The sequence below is a fragment of the Eucalyptus grandis genome, chromosome 11, assembly GCF_016545825.1.
Source record: "Eucalyptus grandis isolate ANBG69807.140 chromosome 11, ASM1654582v1, whole genome shotgun sequence".
NCBI lineage: Eukaryota > Viridiplantae > Streptophyta > Magnoliopsida > Myrtales > Myrtaceae > Eucalyptus > Eucalyptus grandis.
In genome coordinates, this window is record NC_052622.1 from 4,140,946 (window position 1) to 4,168,938 (window position 27,993).

The 27,993-nt window shown below is 37.8% G+C and overlaps 1 protein-coding gene across 9 annotated transcripts; it reads right to left on the bottom strand.

Moving 5' to 3' along the window:
* Positions 1–956: 956 nt before the first annotated feature.
* LOC104452789 lies at positions 957–26,045 on the bottom strand. Of its 9 annotated transcripts, none has more exons than XM_039304746.1 (14): positions 23,172–26,045; positions 20,393–20,981; positions 20,221–20,285; positions 17,841–18,539; positions 15,085–15,786; positions 13,697–14,395; positions 12,871–13,587; positions 7,581–8,062; positions 5,808–6,662; positions 5,291–5,636; positions 4,629–4,754; positions 3,318–3,501; positions 1,446–1,611; positions 957–1,084 (listed from the first exon to the last, which is right to left on the bottom strand). In XM_039304746.1, exons 1-9 carry the CDS (start codon positions 25,992–25,994, stop codon positions 6,632–6,634), a joined length of 6,807 nt encoding a protein of 2,268 aa, XP_039160680.1. In that variant the 5' UTR covers positions 25,995–26,045; the 3' UTR covers positions 957–1,084; positions 1,446–1,611; positions 3,318–3,501; positions 4,629–4,754; positions 5,291–5,636; positions 5,808–6,631. The 9 variants fall into 9 exon arrangements, 8 of the variants coding, with proteins under 8 accessions (XP_039160680.1, XP_039160675.1, XP_039160679.1 ...); XM_039304741.1 differs by having other exon boundaries at positions 3,318–3,540; XM_039304745.1 differs by lacking the exon at positions 3,318–3,501 and adding an exon at positions 1,803–2,352 and having other exon boundaries at positions 4,593–4,754.
* Positions 26,046–27,993: the final 1,948 nt, after the last annotated feature.

The window sequence follows — 27,993 nt, forward strand, 5'->3', positions numbered from 1 at the left end:
AACCAGAGATCCTTTCCAAAAAGGCGATGATAAAAGCGCGACAAGCTCAAGAGAGATACCTAAGGTAGAAAATGTGTTTAAGCCTAGAAATGATAAGATCGTAACTAGACCTGAACAGAGCAATAAGTGCACTTTTATCCGGTTTCATCACAACAGAATAGTGGCAGAAATTGCTTTCAACTAGTAAAGTGACTTCCAAAATACATCCCAATTCAACCTAAACATTGTCCCTATTAGTGAGCTCAAATACGTAGACATCCCCTTCACTCAAGACAAGTTTGGCTCACAAACTCAGACCAACCAACACAGAAGTTCGCTACAACATCGATAGGTCCTTATGGTCACCACCACAATGTGTCCGAGCACCCAAGAGTCACAATTCGTTGGTTTTCTTGAATGCATGTATTTATGAATTCATAAGAACACTCTACCCATGAAGACATTTGACCAGCCAATATATGATAAGACATAGGAATGTAAGCATACACTAAAGCGAAAAGGCAAACAAAACGTACATTTATGCTAGTAGTTGTTAGTTTCCAAAGTCCATATTAGCAGTCTAAAAGACATGACGAGATGGCCTTTAATCACAACTTGCAATCTGAAATCAAAATATCACAATCCTGTGCTCTTAGATTCTACACTAAGTACGTGTAATCAATATAGAGACAAGTTGAATCTGGTGAATACCTCGAGTCACCAATCTTACATTGCGATATGCATCGAATAAACATGAAAAGCTACACATAGGGACCTAAATGGACACACATGCACAGAAAGTAAGTGATCTTCTTTTGCCTGGCCAAAAAGAAGTGAGCTTCTTTTCTTCTTTTCGTACCATCAAGTTGGTGGCACTAATTTTTGAGGTCTAGGCCACATTGCCTTCCCTTCATTTTCGATTGCAAGTTTGAACCTGCTTGCAATGGTAGCTCTTGTAAACCATTTGTTGCCTAGGGGAGCAATATCTGACTAGTGTTGCCATGCTGTTGCAGTGAGCTCAGTCATGCCAAGCCTAGGCCTGTTGCAGTAGCTATGGCTTAAGCTGGACATTTCGTGTCACCTCTTCTTCCCAAGCCTAGGCAGCCTGAGAAAGTACCAAGTAGTCATCTTTGGGAGGAACTTATACTTCAATTAGAAACTATTAAATTGCTAACTTATGGTTGTTATTGCCTTTCCCAACCCTCGATCCTGTCTCCGCACCCCCTGTCATTAGGTTATTTCCTGATTACTGTCCCGACTTATTGTTTTTCCTAGTCCCTTTACTCAGTTGTTAAGATTCCTGTTTTAAACATATAACCATGATCACTTCACGGAAGATAACATGTCCTGTGTTTCTATAAAAACCAAATTAACGTGGGAAAAATTTGCACAGTGGGGCGCATATATAGAATAGGTGGCATGCATAATTGAGACATGTCAGTTATGAATGGAGATCTGGGCCTTACCACCACTTCTTTCTTAAGAAAAGATGGCCACATCACTGTCTGGAAAAGGGATACTCCAATTTGAATTCTCTAGCTTTCTCAAGGGCAGTGAGAGGCCTCGAACACTTGGAATCATGAAAAATTTCTTAGGAGGGCTCACTGGACATTCAGACTTGTCTGTTCTGACCTGGACAAAAGAAAAAAGAGAATTCTGATAAGACTATAAGTAGGTCAAGAAAGAGAAGCAAAGCCAAAAGTAAGTGCACTTTCAATTGATTTGTTGCAACTGAATAAGTGAGGCAGGAATTGCTTCGCTAATATACAGCCTCAAGTGATGCGTCCAATGTTCATCTCAGTCGACCTAAATGAGGTCCTTACAAGCATAATTGGAGATGGAGCCTTTGACCATAAAATCATCCATATCAATGAGCTCAAACACGCAGACATCCCCTTCATCCAGATAAGCTTGTCTCACAAACATGGGCCAACCACAGAGATGTTTGCTAAAAAATGGTGTTGATAGGTCTTGAGTTGCACTGGTCATGATTTGTTCAAATACCTAAGAGTAGCAATCTAATGGTTCTTCTGAATGTACTTCTTTATGAATTCACAAGGAACACTCCGCCAATGTAGCATGATGAGGAAAAGATTAAATACAAACAAACAATAAAAAGACAAGGCAAACAAAATGTTAATATATGCTCGTATTTACTAGTTTCAGTAAATTCAATTAACAGTGTTAACTGACAAATAGAAGTCTTCAATCCCAACTTGCAATTTGAGGTTAAAATATCACGATACAGTGCTCATAGACTCTACAATGGTGTACACAATTTTTGAACTCTCATGATAACGCTTCAGGAGTTGCTAACACTGATTGTCTCACCACATCCTCTTAGTCAATGAACAAAAGCAATCTTCTTTACACCTGAGTAGTGAGAAAAGTACAATCTATTATTTAAGAATCGGTATTCTTCTGAATCCATAATTTAAAAGAAAAAAAATTCAAAATCAAAACTGCCCTAGTTTTACACATAAAGCCGTACACATTTCAAAGAAAACAACATCTCCAATAAAAAGCAAAACCACTTGGGAAAATAGTAGACTACAGGACAAGATGTAGATGGCATCACGGTTGAGATATGCCGATTATGAAAGGAAATAGGCCCTTACTGCAATTCTCTTTTTAATAAAAGTGGCCAAATCACCAACTTCAAAAGTGGATGCTCAAATTCAAATTCTCTAGTTTTTTCAAGAGCAGTGGCTAGCCACGGACACGTGGAACCTTACAAAACCTGCTCAGGAGGGCTACATGACATTTAGACTGTTCAGATCGATAGGCACAAAAGAAAAAAGAGAATTCTCACAGGTACCACTGTCAACATTGTATTGAGTTACAATGATCTACACATCAGTACCTGTGATCATGGTACTAATGTCTACATGTTCTGCATGTTAGACATAACTGATTACTACCCTTAGCACCTCCTAAATCATAATGCCACAAAATCAATATACAAAAAGCTTATTAAGAGAATTTCACAAATTTTGAGAGAGAATAAGAAAAAGAATGTGTTGTTGTTCACATAAACATAACTTAGAAACCAACAAGTCACGCCTCTCTAAATTCTCATGATGAACATTTCAGGCTTTAACTTTTGCTCTAATCTTGAATCACATCCTTTTTGGTTCATTTAGATTTGGGATGCAGATTAATAAGTGAGCATCTGGATTATTGCGAACCTCACAAACACAACAGGAATGGAAGAAGTATACTTCATTGATTCACCAAGACCACCAAAGAAGAAATGACGATGAATACAGGATTTATTTTGGATGAGCCAAAATGGCACTTCCATAGTTCATTTCAATCAATGTAAACCAAGTCCTTACCAGCTCTAGTGGAAATGTAGACTCTGAACACACATCCTCACTATCAATTAGCTCAAAAATACAGACGTCTCCTACATGCAGATGAGCTTCTCTAGCAAATGTGGGCCAACCAGCAGAAAAAAAGGCCCCCCTGTGTCCACGTCCATGGCTCCTGAGTTTCAACGTCCATGACTTGTCTGAATACCTAAGAGTTGCAATTTACTTTTTTTCCAGATTATGTTGCCTGATGAATTGAACAGGAGCAGAGTCCCCATTTATGGTCAAAAACCAACTTATGGTGAAGAAAGACCAAAACATAAGCATACACTAATGAAAGAATCTAATCACACAATACGAATTTAAGGCAGTAGTTGCTAGTTTCAGGAGTTTTAATTGAAAATAAACCATATAATACTAGTAAACAATCTCAACTTGCAACCCAAGGTCAAATGTCAAGATATACGCCCCTGGAGTGCGATAGCGTACATAACTAGAAAAGGCCTTCCATGTCCTATGTATATTTGAGACCATGAATTTCAGCCACACAAACCACAAGTGCAGGGGAAAAGGCAAAGACATCGATGACTGGAACATGGATGGAAGTGAAAATTTCAATCTAAGCTGTTCAATTCTTTCAACTGCAGCTTGAATTTTATCAAACTACTGATTCAATTCGACAAAGTAAACTCATCTATTTTTTTCCTCAAATATCTTATTAATATAACAGAATAAAACAGTATCTCCTATTTGACATTAATAATAAGAGTCATCAAGATCTACGATCAAACTTCAGAATCATAACTAGCCACCCTTTTATCTTTTAGGTCTTTCCCTTGAGCCACGGAGGGAGCAACATTCTTTGCAATTTGATTGTCCGTATCAACTGGTCCCCTTGTATGATTTATATAATTACTACTTTTACAGCATTGAATAACATTGTCAAATTTCTCCATATAAGAGTACTTGGATTCTAATTATTAACACTTGCTCCAGCAATTGCTTTCCAAAACATCTATCCACAAAAAGGAGACAATTGTTATCTTTTCAAACCTTGACCACCAGCTTATGTCCCGATAACCGTCCTTTCATTCTTTTCCTGCTTCAACTACTTCATTGTTAAGATATATACCTGGTTTTAAACATACACCCATGAACAATTCAAGGAAAATAACATGTCATGTGGTTTATTACATTAAGTCAACTTGGATATAAACCAGAGTATAAGCTAAGATATAAACAACATCCATATGTTTGATTTTCAGACATGAGCTCGACTCAACAAGCATGGGATCATACCAAGCCAAACTTAACATAAGAAGGCCTCATCACCACCTTTGGAAAAGGGATGCTCCATTTGAAATTTGTTGGCCGATGTAAAAGCAGTGAGAGGCCTTGGGCGCATGGGACCATAAAAAGCCAGCTCCGGATGCCTCAATCTGCTCGAATGTTTGGACCAGCCTGTACTTAAAAAACGACAACTTTAGAGACAGTTTTAAGTACACTTCATTAGTTTTGACTTGCTATGAAAAGATTTTAGCATAAATTGGAGATAAATTTTATCCTTCCAGCATCACTTAACCAATCAAGATTACAAGTGATTTCTCAGACAGTCTAGACTATATTACGATCAAGGCATAAAAGTGACTTTTCAGATTTTTGACAAGGCATGGAATTCTCGGAATATTTTCAAGTTCCATGATTTCTCCCTTTTTCCTGATAGAAATTTGTACCCTGATGTTACAGAGATATCTCTACCCAAAGAAATTTCAACATGAGACCTTGAACACAATATATCATCTCCATCTATGAGAGGTCAAACACGCAGAAATCTCGCCAATGCTCGGGAGGGCAGCACAGAAGATGTAGATTTAAGGGCAATAAATTGCTAGTTTGAGGAACTCCTGCTTTTAGACTCGAATGTGGAACGAATTTGAAGAAGAGAGCCCTAATTCACGCACAATAATACACCAAAATCGGAAGAAACATGAACTTACCATTTGTCGGATACTGATGCGGAGAGAGAGTGTGATCTTCATCTTCTTTGATGAAGTGAGTGGACGACTAACTGTCCAGACTCGGTGGTGCCACCTCCGGCGGCGACGACGGCGACAACGACAGCGTCTGGTTGAATCTACTTGGCTCCGCTCCGCTAATTGCAGCTTCGCTTCTCGCAGTCCTGGCAATTCCTGATGCTTCATTTTTGCTCCGTCCTTTGTGAAGGCAGCAGAGGCTTCCCCCAATTTCGCTCCACGGAGGAAGAAGAAGAAGAAGAAAGATGGAGAAAGAGCCTTTGGCGTCAAGAAGAAGAGAAGGAGAAGGAGAGACCCGCTTTGCTTCCTACTGTTCAGTTAAGGATGAGCCGAGATCCATCGATAGGGTTGACGGTGATGTTGATTTGACGAAATCAATAATAGAAAAGTCACAAAAAGAAAAATTTTAAAAAGTTGCGGCGCTGCCGAAAGACTAAAGAAAAAAAAAATGGATGAGAGAATGACATCAATTGGATCTTACCAATTCTATGTGCATTGATTTATGCTGCTAACTTCTGTATGGTTGTATTGAGATCATCACCCTTCTCCCAATTCCCTTCCCACTTGTATCTGAACAGTGTCACATCATCTAGTTTTGGTGTGCTTAGTGTACCCTTAGAAAAGGTCTTCATTTTTGGACACTCTTCCACTTCAATAATCCATAAGGATGGGAACCTAAAGATGCAACTTGGGATGGAAGAGAAGCATTCTAAGTTTGGCAGATGTTCAAGTGTCAACCGACTTAGCTTTTCAAAAGAAATCACTTTTCCTTCTCTGTTTCCATCATCGGCCACTACTTCTTTCATTCTTTCACATCCTATTATAGTCATATAAATGAGATGTACCAAATTTGTGACTACCGAAGTCATTACTAAATGTACCAATCCAGAGGAATTCTTCACCACTAAATTTGTCAGATTCTGGAAGGATGTCTCAGTTGGAAATATTGTTGTCAAACAGGGACAATCCCAAACCTGAAATTTTTTGATGCTCTGAAGAATTTTCGACACTAAAGAGTTTTCTCTCCACACACACTTTAAGTTGTGTAGCTTGTTCAACTTAAGTTCTCTTAAATTTTCAAGCACCGGATGTTTCCTTTCTTCAACAAGCCCTTCGTTCGGGAATAAATCTTCAAAGGAGCTACGAAGACTTCAAGGCTTTGTAAATTCTGAAATCTCTCTAGGAGGAATATGGAAGGAAAGGTAGCCTTTTTATCATGAAAGCATGCTAGTGTTAGTGCTTTTAGCTTGCTAAACATGTAATCCGAAAAATTTCCATCTTGTATCATCTGAATATTGTTATCGACTAATAAAAGTCTCTCCAAGTTGGGAAAGTCCTGTCGAATTGCCAATACAACAAGAGAAGTAAATTCAACAAAGTTTCGACAATAAATCATGTGCTGTAAAAGGTAAACCTATTAAGATGATTCGCATGGAAGGTGGTCCTCTTCTTAAAGTTCATTATATCTCAAGAACCTTGTGTTCAAGACTCAAGCTTTTAAAAGTCTCATGTAGAGGTTGGTCTGGTCAAGTGGATAGAGTGAATCTAAATTCAAGATCCCTGCACTCACTAAATTCATCTTTTGTAAGGAATATCTTATCTTGTTGACAAAAATTTATCTTCTTTGGAATCTTATGTAATGGGATGCACTCAAGATGTCACTAAAACATATGGGGTCCATAAATTCAGAAGTATGCTTAAGATATAAGAAATATCTTATGTTGTCTGCAAACTTATAGGAAAGGGATTCTAGTTTTCTATAGTATTATAACAGGATAACACGATGACTGGTGTATTAAAAAATACAAGTAGAAAATATAATGCACTAAGGTACTAATGTTATTTTTGTTATACAAAAATTGTTTGAATTGATTTTTTTAGAGTTTGTAGAAGATGAAATAGAGAAGAAAAGTTCAAGTGTGCAACACGTGTCAATAATGGAGAGGACCTCTTGTCAAATCCTTATTGATGTCGCCCAAGAGCACCATTAGGTTAGATTAGGAATATATCCTGTTATCAATAGAATACTGTAAAAAAATTTTGTAACTCTAGGTAATGGAATATCTTATGCATGTCCAAAAATGGAAGTGTACGTAAGATATTAGAAATATCTTAATGTTGTCGACAAACTAATAGGTAGGGGAGATCATGTTTTCTATAACATCATAACACGACATGATATGCAATGGATATGATATTAGTGACTGCTTTAAAGAACAAAGTAGAAACTAAGGGAGAGCAACTATAATCATACCCTCTCAAATGAAGAGTGTGCTTCTTGATCGAAAGGTCTTGTTGATCATCTCTTTGAGCCCATTTGTTCATGGATGCCACAAAGGATAACATGCTCAGTTTTTCACAATGAGTCACTCGTAATTCCTCCAATAATGGCAAATTCAAAGGCAAGTTAGGACAAAAGCTCTTGAGTCGTGGCATGTCATGTAACACCAGAGAGGTTAGTTTTGGGAAAAGATCTTGAGTAGTATTGGAGCGTGGAGTGTCATCCCCACTAGCGACTATTTCCTCGATCTCACAAGACTTCACTTTAAGTTTTTCAAGTTGGGTTAAACTTGTAGCCACCCAATATGGAAACAAATTTTCAAGGCTCTTACAATTCAGAACCTTCACTTTCCATAAACAATCAAAAGTCAGAGTTTCTAGAGGACCGTCAGTCCATATTTTGCTTAAATTGTCCATGTGGGAAAGATCCATCTGCATAAGTTGAGGAAATTGTACCTGCCATATTGAGAAAAAAAATGACACAATGAATGTGATTGCATTGAGTTATGACCTTAAAGAAGAAATTTCCAGACTTTTCCCTCATTCTCACAAATCATGAGAAGTCAAGATCTCATTAGTGACATAAATAAAGAGGGGTTGATTGATGCCTTTATACAAGTTGATTGAAGACTAAGGCTAGAGATAATGCATTGCAACAAACATGAAATTATAAATGCATTTATAAGATTTTGGAGTGACCAGACAATGTTGACTTTTCTTAATTACTCGGCAAATCATAGCGATAACTTATAAGTCCGGGAATTAGGCCGATAGGCCTTATGCACATGGAACTTGGGTTTGTTCAAATGGTTGCTAAGACTGGTTTTGTACCTTTCAACTTCATCCTAATCCCCCTCCTCCTAAGTCCTCATTTTTTTTTTTTTTTATAGTAGCTCTTATGTCACAATCAGAGAGAGAGAGAGAGAGAGAGAGAGAGAGAGGCGCTATTTCCAGTTGGATGCAAGAGCATCTAAAGCATAAGAAAACCTACAATGCAAAATTGAAAGAGAGAGAAATGAGAGCCCTCCTATTTATGCTAATGCATGAATGGAGCCGTTGACTAAACATCAATGATAGCTCACTCAACTGTTTCTCTACGCAATTAAATGAGGACAAAGACGAAGAAGAACAGAATATGAATCCTGCAAAACAATGTTGGTTCCATGGAGGCATGACAAGTTGTATTTTTGTAATGAATAAGCACGAAGACTGGCAAAAAGTTTAGGGAGCTTGCTAGGCAGTCCGATAGAACTATTGAAAAGAGCAACATTTAGATTAAGTGATACAAGCTGAAAATTTCCGTTGTGTTAGTCGGCAAAGATCGGTTATGTTTTAGATTTGTTTGCTTCAAGGTGAACATGCATAACAATTAGAGAAAAAGCAAGGGCATGGTGATGATGAGCTAGTCAACTAAGGATATGAATAGTGGGTGCGAAGAACTTAAGCAGTGCATGTATTGAATAAGGAATGGATGAAACTAATGCTTGGCTCAACATTATTTCCTCTATTTACCATGAGCACTGCTAATTATTCATACTAAATTGCGAACAGCACTTATGAATCTTCAAATTAATACAATTCATTGCAGAGAAGAGTCATGAAATTTATATGGCGAACCGGATATAAAAAAAAAAAAATTATAGTAACTTCAATTGTTCACAACCTTTTTCTTTTTTATGCATGGAAATTTTTTGTATTGAAAGAAAATAATTTCTTAATAGGCATGGGCAACATAACAACTTGAATAAATAACATAATGTTATGATCTCAGCAAAAACAAGTTGGGTCAATTTACTAGTTTTACATTGGACCATTAATAACATCCTTGAAATAATATTTATTCAAATTTGAGGTGGAAAAATAAAATAGAATCTTGCAGTGTACCGAGTGATCCACCCCTTGGCAAAAAGTGGGTGTGCACCCGCTGATCGCATTTTGTTTGTATGGAGAAAATCAAGATTTTTTTTTTACTACATCATGACCTCCAATGAATTATTCATTGAAAAGTAAGTATTGATATTTTTCATTTGGTTACAATATAATTAATGCAATTACGACCTGTCACCAAAAAAAAAAAAAAAAAAAAGAATTGACCTTCCACACTTCCTTAAATCTATCAATTAGTATATGACAGCTCATATTTGATATTAAAATGAAATTAACGCTATTACAACTTATCACTACCAAAAGATTAGATGACTATTTTCATACTTTCCCAAATTTATTAGTATTGTTGATTGAGTGTTATAATGACTTTTGAAATATTCTTAGAATGCGGGGCTTGGTATTATATAACTTATACATGCAAATGACAGTATAAATAAATAATTAGTGATAATTCTTACAATTAAAAAGTAAACAAATGTGTAGATACTTGTTATAATTAAACATTCTACTCACATAAAACAATAGAAAGAATTGCGCAGAATTATGAGAATAAAAAAAAAATTCCTCCGTTGGGAATAAAAAAAAAAAAACTTGCATGGAATCTGTAATAAAAAAAGAAAGTCAAAACAATCAAATTTGGGTCGATATCGCGCATTTTCAAGTGCCTGAGGATTCGACCCAAAAAAGAGAAGTGCTGGAGGAGGTTGTCATTTATTGCATTTAGTCTTCACATGAGGAGAACTTCATGAGACGGAATGAAAGTGTTGACTGGATGATCAATTCCTATTATTTTTAATTTTTTATGTAGCCAGGACATTGACTAAATATTAAAAATCTCAATCCACCTCACTTTCCTTCTCCATCTCCATCTCCATCCACATTGAGCCCAACCTTCCCGCCTCCCTCCGCCGTCGCCACCGGCGGAGTTCCCGGCGCCGCGTCCAAGGCGACCATTGCTTGGCGTCCAACCCTCTCCGTTGTCTTTGTGGTCTGCCCATTCATGACGCCGCTCGTCCATGGCCGCGTTCAAGCTCCGGCCCTCTCATCCATGGCCATTCTTCCCTGACATCTGTTTCTCTGTTTTTTCTTTCGCTGTTTGATCTCGCAGTCCATAGCCGTCGAGATCTCAAACTCGCCGTCAAGGCTCATGGCCATGGACAAGCAGTGGTCGCCATATCTGTGGGGGAGCCTCCTCGCGAGCCATGGACGAGCTAGGCTTGCGTCCATGGACGAAACCATATCTGGAGGCACGACTCCAGTCCAGATCAGGACGGGCAACGACCACAAGCAGTTGTGACGATGGTGGGGTGGCTCGGCCATGGATGGGGCCGACCACGAGCCGACCGTGGGCGTCGACGGAGGGGACAATGGCAGTCCATAAGCCGTCGTTACTCGCGACGGGACTTCCAGATCTGCAACCATGGCTACAGCGACAGCGGCTCGTCCATGGCTACGAGCGACGGTGGTCGATTTCCAGATCTGCAACTCCGTCGCTATGGACGGCCAGATTTCGAGATCTGTAGAACGATGAGGCGGACAAAACAGAGGAAGACGGCCATGCTCGGCTTGGACATAGCAAGGGTCAGCCTAATCAAGGCGCTGGTGACTCCGCCGTTGGCGACGGCGGAGGAGGAGCGAAGGTCGGGCAGCTGTGGACGAAGGAGGAGGAAGAGAGGGCTGAAGAGAAGATTTTTTTAATTTTTCTTCGCCGGAATCAACGCCCCGACCGAATCGACGCTGAAATCGCTTCCGCACGGAGATCCACCTCGACCCACCATAACCAACAAGCTCCGGTTCGCGTAATCACTCGGAACCCATGGAATGCACGCGCACGAAAGGAGGCGAGCTTCAGAGAAGCGATTCCGAAGCTTCCCATTCAACCATTGGACAGACCACCCAATCAATCGTCCCAAAAAAACAAAGTAGAGGAAGGGGGCGAGGGGAAGAAAGAAGAGTTACTACTATTACTTGACTCTGTAGATTTGGTTCACTTTTTTTTTCCTCGTTGCGAAAAGGAGGATCAAGGTGAACCGAAATGGCTAAGAGAGAACAATTCTTAAGAGGTGAGAAGTCTAAAACACCAAATAGACTTGATTTAATTTCTTCCTTTTTCTATTTTTTTTTTTTCCTTTTCATCGCAACTGATGGAGGCCAAGGCGGTGGTGTGGTTCAAGGATAGAGATGCACCTTCGCGAAGTAAAGAGAGATAGGGAGCAGAGCCATTACAGGAAGAGGAGAGCAGAGCTTTCTAGTGATGGGCTGTTATTGAAGAGAAAGAGGGAGCAAAAATTTTAATGGCTCAACTGACAGTTGGGTCTGGCGTTGCCACGTTTCAGTCTGCGGGATGATTCAATACGAATCCTAGGCAGTGTATTAAATGCACCTAATATTTTCCCTTCGGTGGTGGTGTTGGTTGGATAATTTATTCCAATTTTTAAAATTTTTTATTTTAGCTAGGACATTAACTAAATATTGTCATCTAGTTATGAAATAAGACTTGCAATGTCGGCAACCGCCATCGAATTGCTACTATTTATTATCCAGCTGTCCTTTTTTCTCTTTTATTTTTTCCTTTTTTTAGCCATTTCTTTTTCTGAAAAAAGTAATATGCATTTTCTCCTACCAAACATAGATTCTGCGTAGTATCACACTAATTATCACTCAATATGATAAACCAAAGTTAATATTTATTGTATGATACAGGTGTGCAATATGATAGGTTGTTGGAGTATAGCAATTCAAATATGATTTATGAACAAGGAAGGCGAAAATACTTCATGCATATTGACCTTTTTCTTTTATTTTTTTATTATCAAGACCTACCTCAAGCATAAATGATTATTAAGAAATAAAAAAGTTGGCTCCACTGATTATGGTATAATGAGCTGTAATAGTTAAGCAATTTGTGAAATTGGCTTTTACAATTATGAAATTTTCTTTTTGCCTTTTCTTCATGTTAAATAGAACGACGCTAGTTTGCTTCCATGCAAATAAATATGAAGGGGCGATACGTAATATTTTTTCTGCCATTTTTAGATGCTATTCTATGTGTTTGCTATTTAGTTCTTTATAATTGAAATTGCAAAAAGTAAATGTTTTTATATGATTATTGTGATAACTTTTTAGGAACCTCGCTAATTAATTCTAAAGTACTGTGTATGATATGATTTTATAAACTTACACCAACTTAACACTTCTAATAGGATATGGAGATGTACATATAATAGTAATATTTATTGAGGATTAGAATGTTTTTAATCTTTATCTTAAATATTAGAAGATTATGTATATAAATTGGCACAAGCACAAAATTTGCATCATATCAAAGAACATGTTCCCAATGAAACACCAAAGAATCATTTGTTTGAAAGACTGACCTGGGAAGTGAAAAATGCAGGGGTGCCATGGTCATTCTCCATTCGAGATTGCCCAGTCAAACTTCTCATCTTGGGGCAATGGGTAATGCTCAGTATTGATAATTTGGGGCATTCTAGTGTATGATTTTTTCTCGAGAGGAAACAAGTCAAATTGGGTAAGCATTCCAATTTCATCCACCAGAGCTTTGGGAATGTAATCTTCTCCACTGCGCTTCCATGCCCTTCTTCTTCTACGATCACCTCTTCCATTTGACCACACTCCTTTATTTCCATCCATTCAAGATTGGCAAGGCATTGAGCCATTGATGAAGTAAAAGCATGTCCCAAGTTACTACAATTATAAAGGATGAGAGTAGTCAAAGAATCAAAGCGTATCGATTCTTGAAGATCTTTGTTCCACAGTTGCCTCAATTTTGGTAGATTGGCCAAGTTCAATTCTTGTAGCTTAGGCAGTACTTGAGTGCTTTCCACAGCCTCCAGCCCTTCCAAATCAAATATTTCTTCAAGCAACTTGCAATCGCGCACTTGCAAAAAGCTCAAATTGTCTAAGACCAGCATCAATCTAGATGGAATAGCATTAATAAATGACGGACATTTATCTACCACCATTGATTTTAGTTGCCAACACGACTTGATGGGATTAAGTCCGTTGTGCCATTTTCCAATCAACCCAGGGAACTCAGATAGTAGCATTTTCTCTACTCCAACAAACGTGCCCTATCAAAAAAATGCACCGTTAAGCATAAACTTCTAGCTAGCAAAAAGCTATTATTCATTTAGTGGTCAAAACCATCCAAATACATAGAATTTGGTAACTAGTGCATACCATTTCTTCAAACATATTCTGGATGGTGATGTTGAGGTTTCCTGCCCAAAACCACGCTTTCCTTGATACTTGAATTCTCTTTAACTTTGATGCCTCCATCGGTCCTTGAGAGAAAAACTTCATGTTGGGACATCTAGTCACAATGATATCTTCCAAGAGCGGGAACATCAAAGTGTATCCACCTAAGCTAAAACTTCTCAACCCTATCAACCCATCAAGCTCCATATACTTCAGTTGATTGAAAGCCACCACACGGCCATCCCCACCTTTCTCATCATTAATGACTTCTGTCAATATTCTACAATTACTTATCCTCAATTTTGTGAGTGCCACCAAATTTTCAGCAATTGTCGGTGTGAACATTTTTGATAACCCATCACAATGTGACACATCAAGAGTTTGCAGATGTCGAATATATCTTGGAAAGGGCAATATTACTTTCATCTCATGACTCCTGCCTTCTATGGCTTCCTCATTGATGCTTGGGTCTTCTCGATAAGATTCACAAACAACAAGCTCTTCCAAGTTGGTTAAACTCTCAATGAAGCAACATGTGGATATTGAAGAATCCTGGGAGAGATGACAAAGCTTAAGCAAACTAAGCTTGCAAAAGAATTCTCCATCATGAAAATGCCCATGCCATATCTCCATCCGTTCTGATAAATCCAATTTTAACTCTTGGAGATTAGGGAATGCGCCCTGAGAAAATAGTCAAATCAGAATTTAAAGCCAGCTTGGTTAAAATAAAATTCATGTATTATGATATAAGTCCTACATGTTGTGCACAATAATTACATTTATAAAATGTTGAGTCTCACGTGATTCAATAAAAGGAAATGTGCCTACATCAAATAAACATTATCAATGATCTTTATATTCAACTTGTATCCATATTTGAGCTTAAGTAACTCCTTACATTCATGATTCTAAAGATAAATCCCTTGTGAAAATAACTTCCGCATCAATTACAGTTGCATCAATTTCAGTGATTAATGTCAACAATAATGTCACATCTTTATTTTTAGCAAAACATTGGTAATTTTAAAGGATTCAAGTTAGACAACACATTTGTACCATGCTAAGATCACAACACATGCCACGTGTTTTCATCTTCGTGGCACTTAGGAGAGAGCTAAACTATTGGAATTAGCCTAAACCTTTATTAAAAGGGGACCAACAAAAATGCATTGGATACATTTGACAAGAATGTTCAGTCAGCACTTGAAAAACATGTGATGTTTCGATGTTCATATATTTCATGGATTGAAGGTGAGTCGAATAGTGTCCATCTTCTATGTAGAGCTACTTTTATGACATGCTTGGTTGTGACCATAATCATCACTTCAAATATTCACCATAAAAGCAAAACAAGTAATCTTGGGCCATACCTTTTCTATCAAGAAGAGAGCCTGTTTATCAATTGGCATCTCATTCTCAAGGTGCGATGCAAGTATCTCCACTTTGTCACAACCATGCACCTTCAAGCTCTTCAATACCGGCCAATGGGAAGTATGTGTTCCAACGTAGAGGCACTTCAACTCTCCCAGATAATTAAGCTCAAGAGAGGTTAACTTTGCGAATACAAACCTGGGAACTAGTCCATCTTCCTTTTCGATGATTTCTGCAATGCCACATTCATCGATCTTCAACTCCTCAAGTTGCATGAGATCTTTGGCTACTGAGGTTGGAAACAGAGAAGCAAGGCTCTCGCATCTAGAAACGCTAATAGAACGTAGACCTTGGAACTTAACTTGACAGTGGAGTTCCTTATCCCATACACACTTTAGCTTTGGTAATTCTGAGACCGTCAGCTCTTTTAATGGAAGAGCAATAGGATTTCTATCTAGATGGTTCAGTGGTTGAAGTTCAAAAACAACTTCAAGCGAACCACATCTTCTTGCATCCAATCTTTCCAGGCTCAAGAGCCGTCTTAGAATGAAAGAACAAACAATGTTGACCAGCTTATTGCATCTATCCACACGAAGCGATTTTAGCTTAGGGAAAGAATTTGCGGCAACTTGATTGTCCCATATCATCTCGATGTTATCCAAGCTAGCAATATTTAATGCCTCCAAGCTAGGAAATGCAACCTGCAATATTCACTCACGGAATTGGTCATTGAATCAATCATGAACTTTCAAGATGTACATATAGATGAGTGCCAATATATAATTAGGAATTCACAGAATTGATAATTCTATCTTAAGTTGCACAAAAGGGAAAAAAGAATGAAGTAAAAAAAAGAGTTAAGTCTAAAAATCTCCATACTAATGCTGATGACTCTAGGACGAGAAGGCTATTGGAATTAGTAGAGACAAAACAAAAAGTAGAAATTCTGAATAGATTCTATTGACAATGGGTAAAATGGAAATTTGGATATGCTCATATAACTATCATATGTAATCACATTAGTATCTCATAATCCCAAGCTTAAATAAAATCTCTCAACTCTTGAATTTCATTAATTTCCCATAATAGTTGAATAAACTTTGTGCTTTTTTTTTCCTAGCCCAAGAATGAAATAGCAAGTATATGTAAGAATTGTTAAATCACTCAATGACGGTTATATCAGTTACAATATGGATGAAACTCTTCAATGAAATTGCAGTACACTTAGAGAAGTCACTGAATGGATCACTTTGGTCTCGCAATTCCTGTAAAACTAAAATGGGTGATTTCCGAAGCCTTGGACCCAAGAGATCTTTGCTCAGTTTGGCGATAGAGATGGCTTCGATTCCTTTTGCTAGTGCAATTATGAGAAAGTAAAGCTTTCTTTGATTGGAAAATAACCGAGATCTTGCAAGTGCAAATGGAGTCAAGTGAGCATCTTAAAGGCCCTTTCATCTCTAGCCTCTTGAACTTTGCTGCTGACTTTCCTCTCAAATGTATTTTCAATTGCTTTCAATGTACTTGCATACAATGTCCAAGCCGTATGTATGAAATTGCTAAGAGTTTTAAGTTTTTTGTGAAAATCGAAAGCTTTTAGAGATCCTGATTGGTAGTTTGTATTTTGTATTACCTATTCATTCTTAGTATAGGTATTATAATAGATGTTCAACCATCTTTATGAAAACTATCTCTATAAAAATAAAAAGTAAGAAATTTCAACTCAAACATATGGGCCATTTCGAAACACAAAACGCTTGTACGCTACTAAATTTCTTTTAGATTATGAATTCAAGAACTTCCAAGATGTAAATATAGATGGGTACCAAGGGGAGAGGGAGATAATTCAGTTGCACAAAAGAAAACAAAAGTAAAATACAAGATAGGAGAAAAAAAGTCTCCACACTAATGTCATTTCTTATTTCCTTGAAGTATTTCATATAAATACAGAAATTTTTCTAAAACTCTGACTAAAAACGACAAGGAATTCTTCAATAGTCTTTCCATGGGAAAATAACTTTAAATTGCAGAGCTTAATTAGATAGTGAGACAGTTTTATTCCATCTCAAAAGTTTCTCCTTTAGAAATGGGTTAGCAAGGGAAGCATTACTTATCTATGTGTATATAATAAAACAAACCACAATACTTTCGACATCATATTTTGGCCCAAAATTTCAAATTATCTGCATGGCCAGTATCTAATGAGAACTAATTATATATGAATTTGACAGTGGGCAAATTGGGAAATTGGCATATGCTCCTATAGCAATGAGATAATCACATTACTTTGTCATAGATTCTGAATTTTAATCAAATCTTTTCCTCTCTTCAATTTAGTTCCTTACCTAAAACAATCAAATCACACTTTATATGCTGTATTTAATGTCAAGGAAAATGTCTCATCTTTCCATTTTTAGCATAACATCAGTCATTAAAGTACCACAAAGATTGAAAGCACATGGCATGTGGGGTGATTGGCACAAGTGTGTTCTCTAATTTGAACGAAATTAGCCTATGCCTTTTTTTAAGGGGTTATAGACGAGTATGATTTCATACATCAGAAATTGACAAGAACTTTGGTCAATACTTGAAGAACATATGACGTTTCAATTTTGTAATGTTACTATGAGTTTAAGGAGAGTTGTACAGTTTTTACATCTTCATATATAGAGCTACTTGTATAAGATGCTTGGCTGTGACCTTAGTCATCAATTCAAATATTCACCATAACAGCAAAACAAATAATCTTAGGTCATACCTTTTCTATTAGGAAGAGAGCCTGTTTATCAAGTGGCATCTCATTCTTAGGGTGCGATGCAAGTATCTCCACTTTATAACAGCCATTCACCTTCAAGGTTTTCAACGCTGGCCAATAGGAAATATGTTTTCCAGTGTAGATGCACTTCAACTCTCTTAGATCCTCAAGCTTGAGGGAGATTAATTTTGGGAACACAATCTCAGGAACTAGTCCTTCTTCCTTCTCGATGAGTTCCACAATGCCACATTCATCAATCTCTAGCTCCTCAAGTTGCGTTAGATCTTTGGCTACTGAAACTGGAAATAGAGAGGTGAGGTTCTTGCATCTAAAAATGCTAATAGAATGTAGACGCTGAAATTTAACTTGATGGTGGAGTTCCTTATCCCATAAACACTTTAACTTTGGTAAGCTTGATACCGTAAGCTCTTTTAACGGAAGAGCAATAATATGTCCATCTGGAGTATTCGGTGGCTGAAGTTTGAAAACAACTTCAAGGGCACCACACTTTGTTGCCTCCAAACTTTCAAGGCTCAAGAGTTGTCCTAGAATGCAAGAAGGAACAAGGTTCGCTAGCTTATTGCATCCATCCACACAAAGGGATTTTAGATTATGGAAAGAATCCACAGCAACTTGATTGTCCCATATCTTCTCGATATTCATGGCCTTGATATCTAATGTCTCCAAGCTAGGAAAGGCAACCTACAATATTCATTCACAAGAATTGGTGATTATGTTAAATTACGAATTCATGAACTTCCGAAGTGTAAGTATACATGAGCGCCAAGATGTAAATTACAAATTTGTGGATTTAGTGATTCTATTTTAAGTTATACAAAAGGAAAAAAAATAAAATAAAATAAGTAAGTAAAAAAATCTCCATACTAATGTCGATGACTCTAGGACAAGAAAGCTATTGGAGTTATTGGAGACAAAACAGAAAGTAGGAATTCTAACCAGCATCTTTTGACAATGGACAAAATGGTAATTTGGATATGCTCATCTAACGATCAAATAAATATAATCACATTAGTCTCTCATAAATTGATTAAGAATAAGGAAGAATATATAAAGAAACAAGAAGCACGTCAAAATGGTAATCAACGTTAGAACTCAGAAGTCACTGAATTGATATAGTAAAAGAAAAATGCAGCAGAGTATCGCTTGAGGAAGAATATTAGCTACGAGAAAGAAAATGATGGAGAGATTGAGATTAAAAAGCCAACCAATCATCCTTCAAATGGTGCACTACAGTAGGAGATATCTAATACCAACTGCCTCAAATAAATATCGTATTACTCTAGTGCAATTAAAAAGTTAGGCTAAGAGAAGGCAATTAGAATGGGAATTGCTTGGGTCAAATGAACAAATCTTTCTTTACATCATTCCACACTTGAAAGAAATCAATATCTCTTTAATCAATTAAGTTTTCGTTTTAAGATTCATTAATTTTCATTTCTTGTGCTGGAGAATCTAATGGTTAGACACCAATGGTAGCTCAAACTTATACTCAAGTCAATTTATCAAAAATAGTCCTAAATATCTCATTGTAGAAGATGGAAAGAATCTAAGAAAGTCGACATATTAATCCTATGGGAAGCCCATTTTTACAGCCTACTTGGCTGCATAAACAACAATTTAGGTGAATTACTCTTTCCCATTTTCCATCGAAGTCCACTTCCACTGAAGAAGTCAGATGACTCAAACTAAAATGGTCATCTGCGAAATGCATTTTATATCTTTAATAAGTTATTCATAAGATGGGTCTTGCATTTCATGTAAAAACTAAAAGGGTTGATTTCCGAATTTCACAAACCTAGAGATCTGGCTCATTTTGGCGATGGGGAGGGCTCAAATTCCTTTTGCTAGTGTAATATAGAGAGAGTAAATCTTCCCTCATTTAGGGAAAAAAAATGAGTTCTTGTAAGTGCAAACTAAGTCAAGTGAGCGTCCTAAAGCCCCTTCATCTTCAGCCTCTTATAAAATACTGTTCACTTTCCTATCGATTACTTTTTCAATTGCTTTTAATGTACATTTGTGCAAAGTATAAGCTGTGCATGTGAGGTTACTGAGAGTTTTAAGTTTCTAGTGAATATCGAAAAGCTTTTAGAGATCTTGTTTGACACTTCTATTACCCATTCATGCTTTGTGCAGATATCATAAGAGATGTTCAACCATCTTTATGGAAAAATTATTTCCAAAGAAATTAAAAGCAAGAAGTTGCAACTCATACATGTCAGCAACTTTCAACACTTATGCTTGTACGCTTTTCATTTTCTTTTAAAAAAAATTAACCAAAGTACACTTTGTAAGTAAGTTAGTTTTTATTTCGGCTATGCTTTGTTTCCTTCATATTTAAAATGATGTATTGTTAATCACGTACCTCTCGATTGAAGAGTGTAGGGGAGTGTGATTGGACCCGGTCTTGACTTGGAGCTTCTAGTGAACCTGTGATTGATTTTTCATTGGATGAAGAGAATGTCATCATTTGTATTGCAAGGATAAATCTATTTATAGGAAGATCTTTAGTGATGAAAACAAAATATCAATCTTACACTTTCTATGAGAGAAGCACTTCAAACTTTCCAAGTATTTCAAGTTTAAGTTGGTTAACATCGGGAGTGCTAGAGTTTCCGATGTTTCCATTCCAAATCCTTCTTCCTCCATAATGATTGCCTCCATCTTCTTGCAATCCTCTACCCTTAGATCTCTCACTTGTGCGAGAGATTTAACCATGGATGGGAAAAAGATAAACCTAAGGTTGTTACATTCATCCACCTCCAACTCCTTTAAAATATGGAAACTCACTATTCCACGAGGATTCTTGTTCCATATGCACCTCAAGCTCCTCATGTTACTTAATTTCAAAATGGTTAATTGAGAGAGAGTCTCAACATTTCCACTACCACTTTGTCCATCAAGGTCAAAAATTTCTTGCACCGAAACGCAGTCTCTGATAATTAAAGTGTGTAACTTGTCTAGTTTCGACAACGACTCAGAGCTAATAACCGTCAAGAGAGATTCACACTGCACCACTATGAGAGATTGGAGATTGCTTAGTTCCAATGGAGATTCATCGCTCCATATCTCTTTTAGGTTGGGAAGTCCTTCCATTGTCAAGGACTCCAAGGATGGGATTGAAACCTGACAGATAGACCCATCAACAATAGATTTACAATTAGAAAGGACAAGTAGGAATTTTACATCTTGTAGCAGGTTATACAAATAGTCACTAAAGGAAAATTACAAGCAATATCATTTACAATTTTAAAGATAATTTTTGCATTCACAAAAATATATGATAAAAAAAGATATTTACAATACAAAAAGGAATTATACAACTCCAAAAGACAACTAATGAACTTTACCATATATTTACAAAATAACAAGGGATGCATCGGTTAGATTTTGTTTGCAGTTCTTAACAATAAGGGGAATTATAGTCATCAAGAATTATCACTCATTTGGTTTATTAATGAAAACAAAAATTAGTTACCTATAACCATAAAGCAAAAAGTACTTTCAAGGTAAATTACTTGAGAAAAGGACACAAGTGTCATAACTTTCATATGACATTCAATTAAAGGCCATAACTTTTTGTTTTGATCATTTGAGTGCCATAAAGTATGTACTACACTCATGTGAATGCCAACTTTTTTTTTCTGATCGTTTAAGTGTCATAATTTTTTTAAAATGTTCATTGCAAATATTATGCCACATCAAGTGTTCGGCACTTGGTGAACGTTTTTAAAAATTCTTAGCACTTGAGTGGTGGATCGAAACATGTGACAATCAAATGAACATTTTACAAAAATTATGATACTTAAGTAATTATGGAGCTTGTGGTGTCCTTATTACTAAATTACTAAGGTAATCTCATATAGTCATAATTAGTCATCCTTGTTGTTGTAATTTCCTTAAGGATAAGTCTAAATCCGTACCCCACATGCTGAAACCGTTACATTTTAGGTGGAAAGACCCAATTGTCGTTGATTACGATGGAAAGCTTTATTTTATTTTTTTTTTTTTTTTGGGTAAAGAATAATTAGTCTTCCCCATAAGTTCATTTCTATAACTCCAGAAAATCCTTCATCTGCATAGTCGATCGCAATCACCCGTCTACCTCACCGTCTCCCATTGCTCCCATTCATACAAGAAGTTTGACTTTTTATTGTTTCGTTCATTGGGCAATTGTCATCCCTGACAAGATTACTTCGCGAGAATTATTATAAAAAAAAAAAAGAAGCAAAGCCGCAAAGGCTCTTCGAAAAATTTCACCGATCTAGTTCCAATATCCTCGAAATCGGGCTCTCACCATGGAAGCTCAAACCATGGGAGGAAGATAAATTGTAGTCAGACACACCAGCATGTGGGACCCACAACCTGAATTTCCACGACCCCTTTATTGACGAGAAATTGACATATTGTACGAGCCTCGGGCCCCACCATCAACTTCAGTGATAGTGCGCCGTTATAAAAAGGTAATCTTGTATAGTCAACGAAATAGACCCGGCAATATTTGCTGTACAAAATCGTCACACGCCTTTCCTTAACTAGGCAGTTGCTTGTCCTTGGTTTACCAATTTCTCTTTAATGTTAGTAAATCACTGTCGATAACCAATTTTTGGTCGTAATTGTGAGAATTTGTGGGTAATTATCTCTAACAATAATGTCAATACCGATTTAAAGGATGCCAAACACAAATTCGTTTTTGTGATGCCAAAAATATATCTATCCATACTATATGCAGGCATAAACATGCACAAACTTCTCTACTCTTATTATAATTGGCCTATGCAATGATTAAGTTCTTATTTAAACATGATGCATAAAAGATGTATATCAATTAGATTAGCATAGTTGTTTTTATTTTTTTTACTTTTTAAAAAAACCAGTCCTCCTTCCCATTCTTCATATTAATTTTTAAAGAATCACCTATACTATACATTATGTGGATAATAACAAAGTTTGATAACTCAATTCAATGGAATCCCTTGTGAAAGATTAAAAACTACATTAATTATGATATTACTGTAATCCCAAAATTCCATTCGATTTTGCTTGGTGAAACCCTATTAGTATAGATATAATTGCAGCATGTAAGTTGCAAAATACTCAAAACCTATCACATACTAAATTTACATGAATTTAATGTAATTAGCTGGATATCTACCCAATTAAGAGAAACACAAAATTGCTTTATCAAATTAAAGAGAAGACATGAGCGGGTAAGCTAATTAGGAAGAAAATAATCAGAAAATAACAAATTGAATAAGCATCATAATCTGTGTTACATCTAATTAGCAAAGGAAGGAAAAGTTCATAAATAGTTACCTGTCGCCCATTGAAGAATGCAATTTGAGTGCTAACGTGGTCGTCTGATGTACTACTCGAAAGAGTTGACCTCACGTTGAAAAAGTTCTTGATATTTGGCAAGTCACGCAATTTCAATACATGCAAATTATGCAACTCAAATTTGTGACAATCATCAGCTTCTATAATTGTGCGTATTAACTTGCAACCGACCACTTTGATCTCTTCTAATCGTGGAAGCTCTCTCACCACCGAAAGAGGAAACAACACTTCCATTTTGTCACAACTGTTGACTTTTACTACTTTTAATGTACTAAAGGACTTGGAGGAGATATGGCTGTGGCATATCATCTCCAAGTTGATGAGATTCTTGAGAAATAATGACTCCAACATCTTAAAATGTATATGGGATGGTGATTGGAGGATGTAATGGATAGAGGGACTATTCTTGACTTGTAGATGCTTTAATTCTGGAAAACCTTTTTGGGATAACACGCAAATACTTTGCTCATTTCTATGCAATTGCTCCAAAAGCAGATTGTCAGTTTTGCCTAAAATACTTTGAATGCATCCTTTATGTAGGATATTGCCGAGTGGATCCGACTTGAGCTCCAATGTCTTGGATCCTTTGAACTTTCTCGACCAACCCCACGCATTACCTATTCGGATTTCATACTTGGTTAAGTTCTCGACATTTAGATCCTCTGGAAGCACACTCAGATTAGGAATGGAAACATGCAGAGTGCGGAGATTCTTCATGTGATTCAACTCAATTAGACTGGCATTAGTTGGTGGAGTTTGCTCCATGGTATTCCATTGAGCAAAGCTATTTTGCATGTACAACTCCTCCAACTTGATCAAGCTTTGAAGTACACTTGGTTCAATTATCTCAAGTTTTAGACAATGGTTCAAGTCTAACAACTTAAGCTCTGTCAGTTGCCCAATTTCTCTTGGCAATCGATAAATATTGCAATTCACAAAACTGAGAATATGTAGCCCTTTTAGCTCACCAAGAATGGCTACATTATCTAACGAACAACCATCAAGACATAGAGTGTGTAAGTTCTCCAAAAACTGAAACGGCGACGAAGAGGAGCAAGTGAGACATATCCCCGAGAGATTTAATACCGTGAGTTTCCTCATGGAGTGAAATAATGAAAATGGGACCTTAAGAGATCTGTTGTTTGTGAACAACAAAAAGATCCGTAATTCAGAGCAATCTAACTCTTGGGGAAGCTCCTGCATGTCGACGTATGGAAGGCATAATGCCCTACAACTTTTGAGCTTGTCCTTCGGCAACTCTGTTATCGACTTATCTTTATCTTTCAACACGAGAATAGGGTGGTCTCTTGAAGAGACTGAGGCAACAAACTCATGAACCAAGTCATGTATCTTGAAACCATATGTGTCTCCGTCCTCTAACAATAGGGAGGACGCTTGAAGAGTACGAATCCCTAATCTCAAACTCTCTCTAGCTTCTTCCATGTTATCAGCTTCCTGAAATAGCCTCAAACCCACCCCGTACCTCACCAAGTTTTCAAAAGAGGGCTTCGAGGTGCCATAAGCAACACAGAGTGCTAATAATGACTTCTCGGCATCTTTTAAATGATCATAACTCAATTGCAACATGTTATTTATCGCCTCACCAAATCTTTTGTTTTTAGACAATTTGATTTGATTCAAAGCAATCTCCCATTCAGATAAACTAGCATGTCTGAAATATTTTGCCATATTGACAATCAGGAAAGGAAAACCTGCACATTTGAGGAGTGCTTTATCCACCAAGGGTTTGAAGTCGTCATCATGAACCTTGTCTCCCACCAGCTCCTCAAACAATCTTTTCGCCTCTTCCTCCTTCAGCTCACCAAGGGGGAAGTCCTTGTCGCACCCCATTTCAGTTTGTAAAACATCACGATCTCTTGACGTCAACAGCAACTTGCATCCTACGACTTTATTGTCATATCTGCAAGGAATGCCGACTGATTCTAAGTTGAGACACTTCCATAGGTTGTCTAGTATTATGAGGACCTTCTTGTTCTTCCCCTCCTCTTCTTTCAACCTCCTGTGCAGAAGTTTTGCTCGCGCTTCGATGGTCTCTTTGTTCTTTATGTCAGTAAGGCCCAAGGCGTCCGCAATATCTCCTTGAATTGTCTTGATGTCTGGATTTACCGACACGGTGGCTTTAGCGACCAGATCAAACAACTTCTCTTTCTTTATTCTCCTTTCGACATCCACCAAGAGGGTGGACTTGCCGACTCCGCCCATCCCGTGAACCCCGACCACACTATTGCTGTTATTGGCGAGAGCGTCCATGATGTTTTGCGTTATCAAAGCTCTGGATTCAAAGACGCCGTCATCCCCAAGCTTAGTCGACGTCGAGGCAGAAGAAGTGGAGGCCGTTGCAGCGATCGGCCGGACAACACCTTTGCCTTCTCTCCCGGCAGAAGTCAGAGCAGCGACATTTCCCGAAGCAGAATCGATGAAGCAAATGTCGTCCAATGCCCTGAATCTGATGCAGTTTTGGGTGAGTTGCTTAATGATCTCGATCTTCTCCTCCGCCTTCCCGCTGAACCGGTAGCGAGATTTGGGGTCGGGAAGAGTCCCGTAGCAGCAAGTCTTGGGCGCCTTTTCGAAGTCGTCCAACAGATCTCGCGCCTCTGCCAAGCCCTCGTCAGCACTTCGCTTCCAACTCATGAAGACAACGTTAAATTCCCGAACATTGCTTCTGGCCTGTTCCTCAAGAGCCCCGACCCTCTGAACTTCGTTCGCCAGATTCTGGGCTTCCCTCCGAAGACGGTTGGTGAATCTCTTGGAGGAGATCACGTATCCGAATCCACGTTCCATGGGAACAACTACATAGCTCTTCAAGAGATCCCATCCAATACCAACGACAGAATCTGCCGACATTTTTCTCTGATTTTCTTTTTTTTTTTTTTTTTCCTGAGAAAGAAAGAGCGAGAAAAAAGAGAGACGGAGAGGGAGAATGATGAAAAGGAGCAGCAGAAACTAAAGAAGAAGAGGAGGAGGAGGAAGAAGAAAGAGCGAAACAGAGCAAGAGACGAGCAAAGCCAAGAGACTCGAGCGCAAAAAAAAGGATGAGGGAAGGGAAGCGTGGATTGGCAATGAATGGAGAAAGAGATGATCACCAGCTGTTAAAGTAGTAAACACGTGATTCGACTTAAACCGTCGCCCTCGGAATATATGTAAGTTTACACAAGTATCTCAGCACCCCCGTGACATGGAGTTCTAACTCTTCAAGATTGTGCTTTACCGTGATTCCTTTCGAAACCCTTTACATGAAAAAAATAATATGAAAAATTATTGCGAGCCATAACTAACAATACTTTGTGGTCTCTCGTTTCGATTGTAATTTTCCCTTTCTCAAATGCTTGGGTTCGTTTGGAGCCTTTTACTTACAATATTTATTTTTCAAATATTGCTGTTATTACAAATTGATTCTAAAATTTTCGAAAATATACAATTATTGACATGCGTTTTGCTATAATTTATAAACCTAATTCTTTTCTTTTTTATTTTTTTTTAGGAAAAGCAAAACGCAGAAAAGAGGAATTTGAAAAAAGTTAAACGAAAAGAACCGGAAGTCAACAAAGCAAAAGACAATGAACCGACAGAGACAGGGCACTCACAGACACGCGGCTCCTCTAATGAGTGCATTCCGACTTTGTTTTTCTTTAGCTATGGGCACGCCGGTCGGTTGCTCGCGGTCGTCTCGCCGGTATCCTCCTGGTTCGCCGGTTGCTCGCGGTGCTTCGGCGGTCGGAAAAAGCGAGGGCAGAGAGAGAGGGAGTTCGTCGGGGAGAGAGAGCGAGGGTAGAGAGAGAGGCGCAAAGAAAGAACCCGCGACTGTAAACCCTCTCTCCAGAAGCTACAGTACCGGAAATTTTCAAAATGAGCGCCTGAAATTGTGGGTCCCACGAGGACACGTGTCGCGCTGCGAGTGCCTTCTTGTTTGCCACGTTGATACATAAGACGTACCCAATATTTTCTCATGGGACCCCTTCCCTTCATTTCCCTGAACCTCCCCCGGAATGCTATCACATGGACCGGGTCTGGCTTCATGGGGATCCGAGCTGTGTGCCTGTCCCCCGAGGGGGATGGTACAGTCACACACGGTGAGAGCCTATCTTTTTCGAGGCGGCTCTCTCTCTCTCTCCAATCTTTCCCGGATGTGAAGATCTTTTTAAGATGAGACCTGACACCTGTGTGAAGGTTTTTTAGAAGACACCTACAAACTTAAAGTAGTTTAAGGACTTGCTTAGGTCCTCTATTCATATTACTTGCACAAAGAAAAAGGCAATGAGCTGACAATTGTACCAACACTTTCATCTCGTGCCCAAGTTTCCCCTCCACCGCCACCTGCTGCTCACAGTCCCAAAACTTCGCGTCTTCCTCACCGGTTTACTCAACTGGAACATCGGGTGCCTCCACAGCTTCCTCACTCCTTTTCTCAAACTCATCTATAATTGTTAGATTATAATGTCAAGTTACTCCTAAATCCTTATATTAATTATAACTATTTGAAAAAGTTAGTCATGGATAATTAAAATCATGAGCGATGTTCGTTTTGAATCAAGTTGATAACGATCTTTTGCAAAACTACCTAGCTTATGAGGAATAAGAGCAAAAATATTATGCTAATATTATGTAATATTAATTAGTTAGATTACTCATATAAGATAATATTCGTTATTTACAAGATAAAGGTTCTACTCAATCTAATTACAAGGAGAGTCTCCCTTATTACTTTATCCGTTTCTATTAGTCCAGATATTTTCAAAAGGTCACGATGCATACACGGATTTAAAGGGTAGATTGCCATTTC

Coding starts and splice junctions, on each gene's coding strand:
- LOC104452789 (XM_039304747.1), bottom strand. CDS start 25,994: ATGGAACGTGGATTCGGATACGTGATCTCCTCCAAGAGATTCACCAAC. Junction 20,982..23,171: donor CATTCTTCAATGGGCGACAG/GTAACTATTTAT, acceptor TCTATCTGTCAG/GTTTCAATCCCATCCTTGGA. Junction 18,540..20,220: donor CTACACTCTTCAATCGAGAG/GTACGTGATTAA, acceptor TGAATATTGTAG/GTTGCCTTTCCTAGCTTGGA.